Below are 13082 nucleotides of genomic sequence, written 5' to 3'. Positions count from 1 at the left end.
CCAGTTTCTAAATGCCTCTAAAAGATTATCATTCTGAGTGAAGCTACGACTATTTGAAGAATAGTTTACATTTTCATTGATACCGTTGTTACGATAATAAACAAAGTCTCGATTATCCATTTTTAAATTAAATTATCATATAGCGACCGTGTTTCAATGCGTTCAAAATCACAACCACCCGATGGTCTAGATAGTTAAATATTTGCTTGTCAGATGAGTAAATAATGTCTAGGTGAGGCTAAGAAAGATCTGCAAAAGGCAGATTTGGCTCATTCACAATGCATCTTTAAGCATAATGTCTACACTAAGAGGAATATATATTAGGAGATGCTTATATAGTGTATGCACTATACCCCACCATCACGATTCGCACTACGATAGAAATCGTGGTTTTAATAGTGGAATAATCGTGGTGATCCTATCAGGTCTTATCATATATATTGAGGTCGCAGGACATTGGGAACCTGCATTATCATCAACATAGGGTGCTACATATTGTTATGTTTCATTCGACTACCTCATGATTATCTCTTCTGTTTTTCTTTCGTAAGCCACACAGCATCTGAACAAGGATATTTGAAAACTTTTTGTTCATTACTGTGTACACTACAAAATTAGCAGAGGAGTTACAGATCTCAAAGAACGAGATTATGGAGCTAGCTGCGCGATATTCAATACGGAATTCTCCACGTAGTAAGGACCTTTTATCTATCCACGATAGAGCAAGGAAAATACTTCCGGGAAGAGTACATACGATGTATATAGAGACAATAGTCATCAACATCTTGGTCATTGCCTGTAAGTCATTCTCTGTATTCGCGTTTTGTGTAGTATGTGTGACATCTTTCAGCCATTTCTTCCTTTGACGCATCTGCTTGATAATTGCTATTGAAAGGGTGGTTATAAGAAACATGGGCAACACTCGCAAAGCTACGGCTAGAAATACATGGCTGTAAACATTAAAACATTGTTGGTTCTTCAAATAGAATGGTTGATATGTCAATCGTGCCATGGTTCTGTTCTTAGTGTCGTCATAATACAAACTAACTTTAATCACACCAAAGCCCACCGCAAGAAATCCGATTACGATTACTGTAACAGCTACTACAGCAAAAATCATCCTTTTAGGAGTTACCCACACTTTCACTTTTAGAGGCTTGAAAACGGCAATAAATCTTTCACAGCATATAACCAACGACAAAAAACTGGATTTACGACTGGTTATGAGCTCCAATATCACCGGTGCAGTGAGCATTACACGATCAATAGTTTGGGCTGTGAGTGGATCAGCTTTACCTACAAGACACGACATCCTTCTCATAAATGCAATCAACAGGAACAATATATCTATGAAAGCCAGATAGGCAAGAACAATGTTGGTACTGCACTGTCGCATGTTTTTGCCGCAAAGAATAACCAAGCTCAATACGTTACCAATCCACCCGAACAGGACTACTGGTGGAAGTAAATAACAATTTACCGCCGATAGAATGAGATCTGCTGTCTCTTTTGTAATGTAGCCCCCACTACCAGCAACATTATTGTTGTTGGAATACTGGTCATCTATTGTAGAATTAATTTGACTATCATTCATTGTGGTGAATGAACTTCCAAATATTTCCAGAGGATTTAATGTTGTATTAAAAGTCATGGTTCCCAGTTGGATTACTACAAAAGAAATAAATTCATTGGCACGTTAATTTATACATAGTAATCAAAACCCTTATTGACATACATTGTGACCCATTACAGCTTTGTCCAATTCACCTATTCATTATTACTAGCGAGTCAACGTTGTATAGATCCCCGGGCAAATCAGTGCACTGGGTCCCTATCTACGCAACCACTAATAGAAATTAAAAAGGAAATGGTCGAAAAAATTAAACATATACATGTATTTTATTGTATTGCTACTTCCAACAAAATCGACGTTGAAACATTAAAAAAAGTCTGCACAGCAAAGATTAATTGGCACAAAAATGTGAGCCTTGAGCTTTAAAAAAAAATAAAACATATGAATGGTAATCAATTGGGTAAAAAATACAGACGAAGATGGCACAGTATGAAATTATTTATTATATATCAAGTGTTTAACACAAAAATTTGCGAAATATACTTATGAGTGAAAGCCGGTTCATTGTGCTTCGAAGCAGACTTTTTTAAGTGTTCTTAATGATCTAAGATTCAATCTTTAATAACCAATGGCAACAAGATATCACATCATTGCCAAGTGAGTTGAAGTGAGGCTGACATAACCGCTTTTACGTTATATATCGCGAGATCCATATGTAATACTATAGAGCTTATTTTAGTTCTAAGAAAGGTGTTCTGTTTAATATAGAAATTCTTTACCTACATGATGTGTGACGAACACTAGGGTAATGAAGTAGCTTGCATTATTCTACTACTATCTTAGACTAACCCACCGACAGTTATGTCAGTATACATTGCTGGAAGTAGGGTACTATAGTCCAGTCATCTCGTGCACGGATTAGTACAATTAACTAGAATAGTGTTGACGTAAAACGGTGCCTATACGAAACACTAACCCCTAAATGGTAGTTGTTCCGCCATAATAGATGACGCATTATACTTTCTATATAGGAGAGAGCTGGTTTGATTTACCCCCAGATATCATGATGAGACCGTAGGGAAGACATCATTCGGAGCTCGGGAACATTAAACCCATAGCCTCCTCGGATTAGAGGCTAGGATGAACACATCATCCTAGTGTCATATCCCTAGTGTCACAGCCGTTTTTATTTGGTACCGCCACACAGGATAGTGTTACACATACACATACAGTACATGCATCGTAATGGTGGAGATAAGAGTTTGCACTGAAGTGGTGGCGGAATTTATACTTTAATGTTATTCATGTTAATTTACTTTTCAATGCATAATATTTTTAACCCTAGAAAACCATTTACTTGGCCTGTAATGAACTTCAAAGCTGAGTACCAGATCAGCCATAATTTGTTTTCTATCAAATTAATACCATATACCATCTGGTGTCGTAAGCTTTCTCGATAACGAAAAAAATGGCAACTAAATGTTGGATCGGGCGGTGAAAGCCTTCCCTAGAAATGTTTTCTGAGACCGAAATACACAATAAAGATCACATATTGGCTTGATGTGCTCAAGGTAACAAATGTACCTTCCACTGTTCTGTCTCTCGATGATCTTGCAAAACGATCGACCGGGAACGCAATGACAGTACATGTAATTAGAAATGTCACAAACACTCCATTGATGATATATCACGTGCACAAAGGGTTCATGAATTTGAACGTAAGCTGGTAGATTAATACAAAAATATACCATCGAAATACGTCATCTATCAAGCACACAATCTTTAAAAGCGAAGAACTATGACATTAGCCCAGGGCACAAAGCATCCTTCAAAACACCATGTCGCAACCCCGTTGGTAAAAGCCATGCATTTGGTAAAGACAATGTCACGCGTTTGGTAATATAGCGACGAATTTTGTAATATAATAAGCCGCAAAAGAAACGCCAGGTTGGTATGTTACTCTGAAAAGACGCATTGCATAAAACTTGACAAATGTTTTTATTGTATATTTATGACCACATCTCCAACTTTACCTGAGCAATAAGTCTCCTTCCAAACAAATAAATGAACCCAGGAAATGTTCTCAAAAACGCAACCTGACTTCTGAGATGGTAATGTGTTCTCCATGATTTTCATGTAACTCGTGCTGCACGTGCTGTTCACCGGGACCAGACCTATAAAATGCACCCCATACCTGGTTGAATCATTCACACTACAACGTCAGCAGCATGCCACGACTCACGACAGCTCAGAGGAACCAGGCGCTTAATGACTCGACGCTGGTCACACTGCCCAAACCGTTGCCAATCACTTCCAGGTCAATGTTCGGACCATCATGTGCAGAATCCCTTCACACAGACATCTGAGACAGCACGTCAGACAGCGGGAACGCACGGAAGACTCATCAGAACTGGCGATACAGGCAATGGAGAACTGTTCTGTTCACAGATGAGAGTCGGTATTGCGTATCAACTGCCGTTGGCAGGACCAGAATATGGCGTCGACGTGACCAGCGTTATTCTGACCAATGTGTCATGGAACGAGACTCATGGGGAGGTCCAGGCATAATGGTTTGGGGTGGAATCAGCCTGAACAAGAGAGTGGGGCCTGTGGTGTTCCAAAGTCTTGGTACAGGGAGAGGAGGCGGCATAACAGCAGTGCGCTGCATAGATCAAGCTCTCTGGCCCCAGGTCATACCACATTTCGCACGTCATCGAAACAACGTTTTCCAGCATGACAACGCCTGTTCCCACACAGTCATAGTTACTCGGGACTTTATACAGCAGAACGGTGTCAACGTTATGCACTGGCCAGCCCTTGGTCGGGACTTAAACCCGATTGAACATCTTTTGGATGAAATTCAGAGAAGACTTAATAACGTCGTACCGAGACCAAACACAGCCGATGATGATGATGATGGTTAGTTGTATTTTACGTCCGCTTCCACCGAGGTGATATCGCAGACAATGACGTGTTATGTGTACAAGGTGCATTAATTTACAATGTGATTAGTGAGAAATAATAGGATGATTAGGTTTTCATATATATGTACATCTGACAATAAACAACAGTAGGATAACATGTGCAAAGGACGAAACAGGTGCCAGTAGACATTTACAAACATGCGATTTGACGGAACAGACATGGACAAAGACGGACATTTTCACAGACATAGACATATTATGTACATATATATATATATTTTGGGTCGTTTGGGTTGGTCTGGTCGTTCTGTCCGGTAGAATGGCAGGGCGGTGCAACTCTACCTTGGGGCTTTGTTGGTGAGTTTGAGTCCTGGTCCATTCTTCCTTCCATTTGGGTATGTTGTCCGGTATGGTAGCATTTTTACATCTTTATTTATGTTATTCATTCCTTTTATTGTTGGTTCTCTGAAGGAAGAATCCAGCACCTGAAAAAGAAAGCTAGAGAAAAGAGAGTATCTGATCTTACTGTGATTTTTTGGTTATTTCGTCTAGTAAGGCTTCGGGGGGGGGGGGGGGGCGGGGAATCATTATAAACTAATAATAAAAATAATAAGTGAGAGTAAAAGAAAATAGAGTGTTAACTGAATTGCAGATAAATAATAAGAATAATAAATAGATATTAATGGTAATAATGAGAATAATAAATTACTCATGAATTATGTTAATGGTAGATTAGTGGTTTTATTATAAATGTAGGGAGGTTTACGCTTCCTTCTAGAGGACATTTTTGCGCTCCACCCTACTGTTGATTAATTGGTTTTATTAGTTGGTAGATTAATGGTTTTATTATAGATGTAGGGAGGTTTACGCTTCCTTCTAGAGGACATTTTTGCGCTCCACCCTACTGTTAATTGATTGGTTTTATTAGTTGGTAGATTAGTGGTTTTATTATAGATGTAGGGAGGTTTACGCTTCCTTCTAGAGGACATTTTTGCGCTCCACCCTACTGTTAATTGATTGGTTTTAGTTGATTTATTATTTTTATCGGAGTTATATTAGTTGTGTAAGGCGGTTTACGCTTCCTTCTAGAGGACGTTTTTGCGCTCCATCCTACCGTTAGTTGGTTTTATTAGTTGATTTATTAATTATATCGGAGTTATATTAGTTGTGTAGGGCGGTTTACGCTTCCTTCTAGAGGACATTTTTGCGCTCCACCCTACTGTTAAATGATTAAATTCATTATTTTATATATATCGGAGTTATATTAGTTGTGTAGGGCGGTTTAAGCTTCCTTCTAGAGGACATTTTTGCGCTCCACCCTACTCTTAATTGATTATATTCATTATTTTATATATTTGGTCATCCCTATGTTCTCAATAAAATCCCAGACAAGTTGTGATGTCCAGTGTCTATCGTCGGGTTGTGGAGAAAGCAGTGATTTGAGACAGAGGGTGTTTCCCCTCTCTGCTAGATTCTTAATTACAGATTGACGTTCTTTGTTCAATTGATTGCAGTCAATTAGCAGGTGAGACGTGGTCGCGATTTGTCCACATGGGCATTTAATTGGATTGAAGGTGAAGTCTTTTATTACGTTTATCGTTTTAAGCCTCGTGATGAGTTTGCATATTTTGATTGATGGATGATTGGTGTAAACCTTGTCTACAAGATTGCTATCAATTTGATAGCGATGAGTATTCTCTTGTTTTAGACGGGTTTTCCATGCATTTTTAATTTTATCTTTGGCTATGCTTGTGAATTCTTGACTGCTGTATTCTAAATTTTCTATATCAGTTAATGCCAACCCTTCCTTGGCTAGCTTGTCAGCCTGTTCATTGCCGAAGATATTGATGTGGGAGGGGATCCATGCAAGGACTACCTCTCTTCCGTTATTCTTTATTGTTTGAATAATATACCTAATTTGGTGGATTATGTCCTGTCTGCTTTTGGAATAGTCTGATTCGATGGATTTAATGCTACTTAGTGAGTCTGATAGGATAACGGCTTTTTGGTGTTTTTGGGTGGCAAGCCATTCTATTGCAGTTTTAATGGCCATCAATTCTGCGGTGTACACAGAGCAATGTTCTGGTATCCCTTTCTTGATGTTTAGCTTTGCTTTGGGGATGAAAATGCCGTACCCTGTTAGTCCCTGTGTATTATTTTTCGACCCATCTGTATAGATTTTAATATAGTCTGCCCATTTTGTGTCTATCAGCTCTAGTGTTAGTGCTCTAGCCTCTATGGGATTATCGTGTTTGTTTGTAACGTTGATTAGGTGCGTATTGATGATTGGATTGCTTAATTGCCAGGGTGGAGTGACGGGATAAGTTTTTGTTTCTATTATTGTCCCTTTTAAACCGTGTTTATTTAAGACATCGTTTGACATTTGCCCGAATGTCATAGGACGCGTATTTTTCCTATAACCTATTCGTTTGAATTGTTGGAGGCACTTATATGTCGGACATTTTTCTTTTAGCATTTGCAGTTTGCCCCAATACTTGAGTGACAGTTCCTCTGGATTGCGCCTGGCTTTTGTGAGATTGTGGTTCCAGGTGTCAATGGCGTTCACCAATCGTCTGGTCTACTCCATGTACAGACGCTGCGCTGCTGTTATTGACACTCGCGGCGGACGCACCAGATACTCATGGTGTAAAGTCCGTGTAGGGACTCCAAACCTTCTCGTAATGTCTTGGAATTGTGATGAATTAATCACTTATGTGTCAACATACTGTTCACAAAAAAATGCTTTGATCTATTTAGTAAGTCATTTTCTAGAATGATTTGATTAAAGTGTCTCTCTGATTTTAAAATCATACTGACGGCTTTTTGGGGTTTTTTTTTGTTTTTTTGTTTAAGTATATTACGAAACTCGTTGCCATTCAGTTTGGTATTATAAATTTGGTCTAAATATGTGAGTGGGCCTTTATCTTCAGCATAACATTTTAATTTTGTGATATAATTCATCATAACCGTCGTCTACGACATCCCCATCGTCGCTATCATCATCATCATCATCGTCGTCGTCGTCGTGATTGTCATCGAGGTATTTTTTATCAAAACTATCACTAATCCGAATTTGTTTTCGTGATATTACAAAGCCTGTCGCTGTACTCATTAATAGTAAAGTATGCTATAACAATTACAAGAAATACCACTCAACGCGTTTGGTAATAGCGATGGGTTTTGTAATATTACTCAACACGTTTATATTCAATAAATCACTTAGTTTTGTGGATTTTAATCACTAGAGTTTACGAAGTTTAGAAGATGATCCCCTCATCTTTATCATCGTCATTCTAATGAATATCCCTTGTATCACATTTCCTTATTACTAAATGCACATACTTATAGTAGAGTATCGCATCGACAAGGTATTCGGAAAAGAAATTAAAGGTTGCGAAAAGCTGAATGTCGATAAGGTTCGTCTTCTCATGGCCCCGATGCTTCATAGCAAATTTGAAAAAAAAACTCCGTTAAAAATGTAACCTCTTTCGCGATCACAAGCCATTTTGTTTATGCTGAAGCTAAACATGTAAGGTAATATTATCAAATTCGTCACTATTACCAAACGCGTTAAGGGGTATTTCTGAAATTTTAATAGTTGCTTTAGTAATAGTATACTAGTCCGGCAGTAGGTGGACAAACCTGGAAATATAGTCCACCAAAAGTTCTTCTATATGTGTAGATTCAGAATCCGGATGATACCGCCCTGGCACCCTTGGGGAAATTTATTTAAATATTCAAGATGGCCGCCATGAGGTATTTTCTGGTTATTTTGTTGGGGAAAATCGGGAGAAATTCTCCCGGACCTTGGTTTGAAGGTGCACTGTAAAAATTATCCATTTTTTATATGGCCGATTTCGGTAGTTTAACACTTTTTTCTGTTAATCGATGGATTTTTTGGGGAGAAAATGTGTTAAAAGTGTGAATCATTTCTTCAAATTACGTGTTTTATGTTTTTCTATGCAAAATTCAGTCAGTATTAATCAGGAAATTTCCGTGAAATTTAGAGATGAAACGTTTCATTCCTTTTTATAATGGACTTAATGCTGTTATTTTACGGAATAAACGGTAGAATGACCAGTAATTTACGAATTATTTCTGTTTGGAAATGCTCAGTTCGCTCGAAGAATCTTCCGTTTTGAATTGAATTTCAAATGTTGCACGTGGTGCACACACGTTACAGTGTTAATGTTTAATTTTGTGTTTTTTCCAAACGTAACAAAGAATACCTTTCCCTGACCTGGTAGAATTGCGCATCCCAACTTTAGCACTATTTTGAAAATCAAAACTTGGGAAGGAAAATTGTTTTTACCGTGCAATTTTTCATTCGCCGGTGTGTTTTACGCAAATAGGTCTTTGTATAAGGACAGATCTTTATATGTGGAGTTGTACGGGGCTGTTTCTTCTATGCGTCTTTTGTGTTTGTTGATGAACATAAGACACAGTACGTGTTTTATAGTCACGCCACTTATAAAGTTGCATAATAAAATATAAAAATCGACGACGTCAGTTAATCAATCTGCTCTGGCCAAGCTCAAAAGCTCTAAATTTCCTTCGCGAATTTGAGTAAACCGCCGTCCACCGCGAATTTTAAAAAGTCGGACTTTTCACGCATGTGCAGTCAGCACATCCATAGCTGGTTTGAAATAGGTTTATTTAGCGTGCGATCCCACGGCAGTGATATCGTAATCGAATATCAGCTAATACGGCATGCAAAAAAAGATTGTTAATTTAACACGATTAGACACGCAGATTTTACTGGCTTATATTGAAAATATAACAAATATCAAACATTGGCAGGCTTTTAAATAATAAAATAAACAGAATTATGGTTGTACCGATACATTACTTCATCAATTTGTTCGACATTTTAATACTTGCATCGATCGACTATTTCAAACTCATTCAAATTACGAAAATTTTAAAATTTACACACACAGATGCTGGTCTACCGTGGGCGAAAGTTTTGTCCATTGAAATACCCATTTCCATTCTGACAAATAAGTCACACAATGCATTTTAAATTGATAAATCACACCTGAAGTAATATATCTTCGGGTTTAAATCATAAATGAATTAAATGCCTCAATTTCCTGTCTTCAAGCACACATCGCCAGAAGTCACCGTCAACCTTGCTGAACACATGTACATTAACACGTATCAGTCGGATAATACCTTGATGACCTTTTCATTTCGGCACCAAAAAGTCTGAGTCAATGCATACTGTCAGTCAAGTTTCCAAATTACGTGAATTCACACATGATATCAATAGGAATCGATAATTGACTAAAATAGAAGCGCCTTTAAAAACAAATTGCTACCATGTCGTAGTCTTGTAGACAATACTTATATTCTGAATTGTCAGTAAGTCAGGCCCGTAACTAAGGGGCAGGTGGGGCACAGCCCCCCCCCCCCCCCCCGCAAAAAGTTTGCCCCCCCCCCACCCTTTGAAAAAATTGTCGAGCATAAAAACAATAGATATACATTGTCCTTCAATTTTACAGCACCCCTTGAGAATACTTCCTGACCCCCTCGTTGCTCTGAGCTAGTTACGTCCCTGTAGTAAGTGATCATTATCCAAAATAGTTGACCTCATTATTAAAGAACAATTACAATTGGGACGCGACCAATCTGGATTTTCACACAGGATAGGTGCCGTTGTCATGGCTAAATTACGAACGGGCTACGATGAATAGCACACCCCACCTCCTGCAATTTACATCATGTATTACCAGTAGGTTACAATGGATTCTATTAATTTTATTTACGATAAAACTCAGGCTTTAAAAATTGTGGATATGAGAGATAATTCAATTTTTGAATCGGTACATGAAGGGTGGCGCATGCAGCGTGTGAAAAGAATACTTAATCATCATATTCGCAGTTGACATATACTCTGTCAATAAAATCATTCCTTAACCGGTGGTGATAATTTTTGTAATTTGGCACAAAAATCATCCCTTATATCGTACCATGCCCCTTTAACTAATGCATGCTTTTTTGTTAGGCAATTTCCTTTGTATTCTTTTGATGTGTACTTTTTGTAATTTGGCACAAAAATCATCCCTTATATCGTACCATGCCCCTTTAACTAATGCATGCTTTTTTGTTAGGCAATTTCCTTTGTATTCTTTTGATGTGTACTTTTTGATGCGACTAATTGTCGCATCAGTTACTATTAATCTAAGTTCCGTCCTGACAAGATTCCATTCATAAAATTGGTTGTTAGGTGTTTTATTGAAAGCTTCTTCGATATGTTCACTGAAAAAATGAAATTTAATAATTTGTTTTTGTGATAATTATTGGAAAGAAACCGAACCGGGTTATTCTTTGGGATATTTATCGTCTACTGTATACATACGGTAAGCAGTTTGTGTGTTGCATTTATAAGTTAAAGTATATAAAATATATATATTTAAAAAGGGAAGAAGGGGCTATTTAAGACATGATATTTTTAAACCTTATACCGGTAACTGTATCGATTTGATGGGATATTTATAGTCTATTGTATACATACGGTAAGCAGTTTGTGTGTTGCATTTATAAGTTAACGTATATAAAATATATATATTTAAAAAGGGAAGAAGGGGCTATTTAAGACATGATATTTTTAAACCTTATACCGGTAACTGTATCGATTTGACATGTTGATCTGTTTTGCAATGTGGGGAATGGGGAACCTGTTGGATCAGCTAGCAATTTTCCAATGGATCTTATCTGAAAATGAAATTAATATTGACTTTCAAAAATATGTTGGTTTCTCTTTTATAACTTTTTTAACTCCATGTTAATTTATTATGGTTAAACCATATGTTGGCTAATCTAATCGGCTCAGTGTTAAACTTTATAAACAGACCAATACACAATCAGATGAGTCAACGTTTGGTAGAGTTTATAACACTGACGTGTTAATTAACCAATTAAGATTATGAGCCGACAAGATTAGTCTCTCAGCTATTAATTAGCTTTCATGATCAATAATAGTATTATTGAAAATATCAACAATGTGAATAAATTTATGACGATAATTGTCTTATTTTGATATGGTTATTTGTGATTATTTGTAATAAAGAAAATAACTCTTATTGCAGTAACATTGTAAAGAAAATTAGTTTAATTATAGAAGAGTGTGTGTCAAATAACTTAATGTAGCGCCCGCTTCCACAATGAAGTGATTTGACGAAATTACATGGGATTTATATAATATATGAAATTTTAATAAGAAGCCAATTTCATGTCCTCCCTCCAATACTCTTCAGTTACAGTGTCTCATAGGGTAAATTATCTTGTTTTCTTCCACACAACGGGTATGTAATTTTTACAGTCGAAACAAATTTCATTCATTTTGCAAGTTGAAGCCTAAGAACTCATTACAACATGGAAATTGAAAAACACGATGGTAAAATCGAACCAATTGGTAATATAACTGAAATTTCCAAATATTCTGAATTAAGGCATAAAGTCAAGCAGTAATATATATAAGCATGTATATAGATTAGAGTAGATGATTAGAGTAGATCCAGTACAAATATGTCCATGTTTACGGTAGATAAATACATACAAAAATACAAATACGTCAAGTTGGAATAATCAACCACCCTTACTTCTTTATTCTGGTATACATCATATCGTACGAAGGCTGGTGCTGTCTTCATTCTGGCAATGGTGCCGATGTCGGTCGGATTCTTGTTTTTAGGAAAGATATTCTACAAAACTGTCAACACGTTTGAAGTATGCTGAAATTATGCTCCCCAAAGTTGTATATGAGTTAACAGGATTTCATATGGAATGTTATAGAAGATTTACGGAGCTATCTAAAATTCAAAAGAAACAGAATGATGAAGTACAAGAAAATGACAATCCAAATTCCAATCCAAAATTGATGAGATAATGTTTAACATTGACTTCTGCATCCAGTTCCGGTGTGTTCGAGAAGTATTTTGTTCAGCGATTTGCAGAAGAAGCTGGTTAAAGTCTTTGGTGAGAATATTTCAATTGACAGTGGAAATAAAAGATGTGGCAATATTGTCTTCAGTAAAGGTTTAAATGTTGTCACTTTCTTACTCTGATGAGAAATATTCAGTACAAAGAAAATTAAAATGCCTGAAAATTTAACCATACAACATATCATAAATGGTGAAATAGCAGTACCAGACATGGTCTCGACTTTCTTTACACATCTACTAGCTGATCCATACTCTAATTGAATGTTGATAAAACATAGCCAAGAGAATTATTTCCATTAGTCAGCATGTCATTTATTCTTTAACCAGGGGTAGGATTAAGCCATCAAAACACCTACAACTGGGTCTTGTAATGAAAAGCCTTACAAGCAGTAAAAAGGTTATTGAGATTCTTAATCGTTTGGGACATACATTAAGTTACAATAGCATTGAGGAACTCGAAACAGAATTGACATTTACATCCACAGAGCGCAACCAAGAAACACCCATAGGCATGATGGTGTCACCACACCTATCAACTGGGGTTGTTTTTAAAAACTACGATAGATTTGTTGAAATTCTTTCTGGTAAAGACACTCTTCTGATACAGTAGGCATTCAGGATTTTGTTGAGACCGAAAAC

The 13082-nt window shown here is 36.9% G+C and overlaps 1 protein-coding gene across 1 annotated transcript; it reads right to left on the bottom strand.

Moving 5' to 3' along the window:
- Positions 1–505: 505 nt before the first annotated feature.
- On the bottom strand, positions 506–2814 carry LOC126821365 (uncharacterized). Its single transcript, XM_050549776.2, has 3 exons — positions 2804–2814; positions 1088–1175; positions 506–646 (listed from the first exon to the last, which is right to left on the bottom strand). Exons 1-3 carry the CDS (start codon positions 2812–2814, stop codon positions 506–508), a joined length of 240 nt encoding a protein of 79 aa, XP_050405733.2.
- Positions 2815–13082: the final 10268 nt, after the last annotated feature.

Source organism: Patella vulgata, chromosome 5, assembly GCF_932274485.2.
Source record: "Patella vulgata chromosome 5, xgPatVulg1.2, whole genome shotgun sequence".
NCBI lineage: Eukaryota > Metazoa > Mollusca > Gastropoda > Patellidae > Patella > Patella vulgata.
The sequence above is the reverse complement of the archived record's forward strand: the minus strand, read 5'-3'. Positions and strand labels throughout refer to the sequence as shown.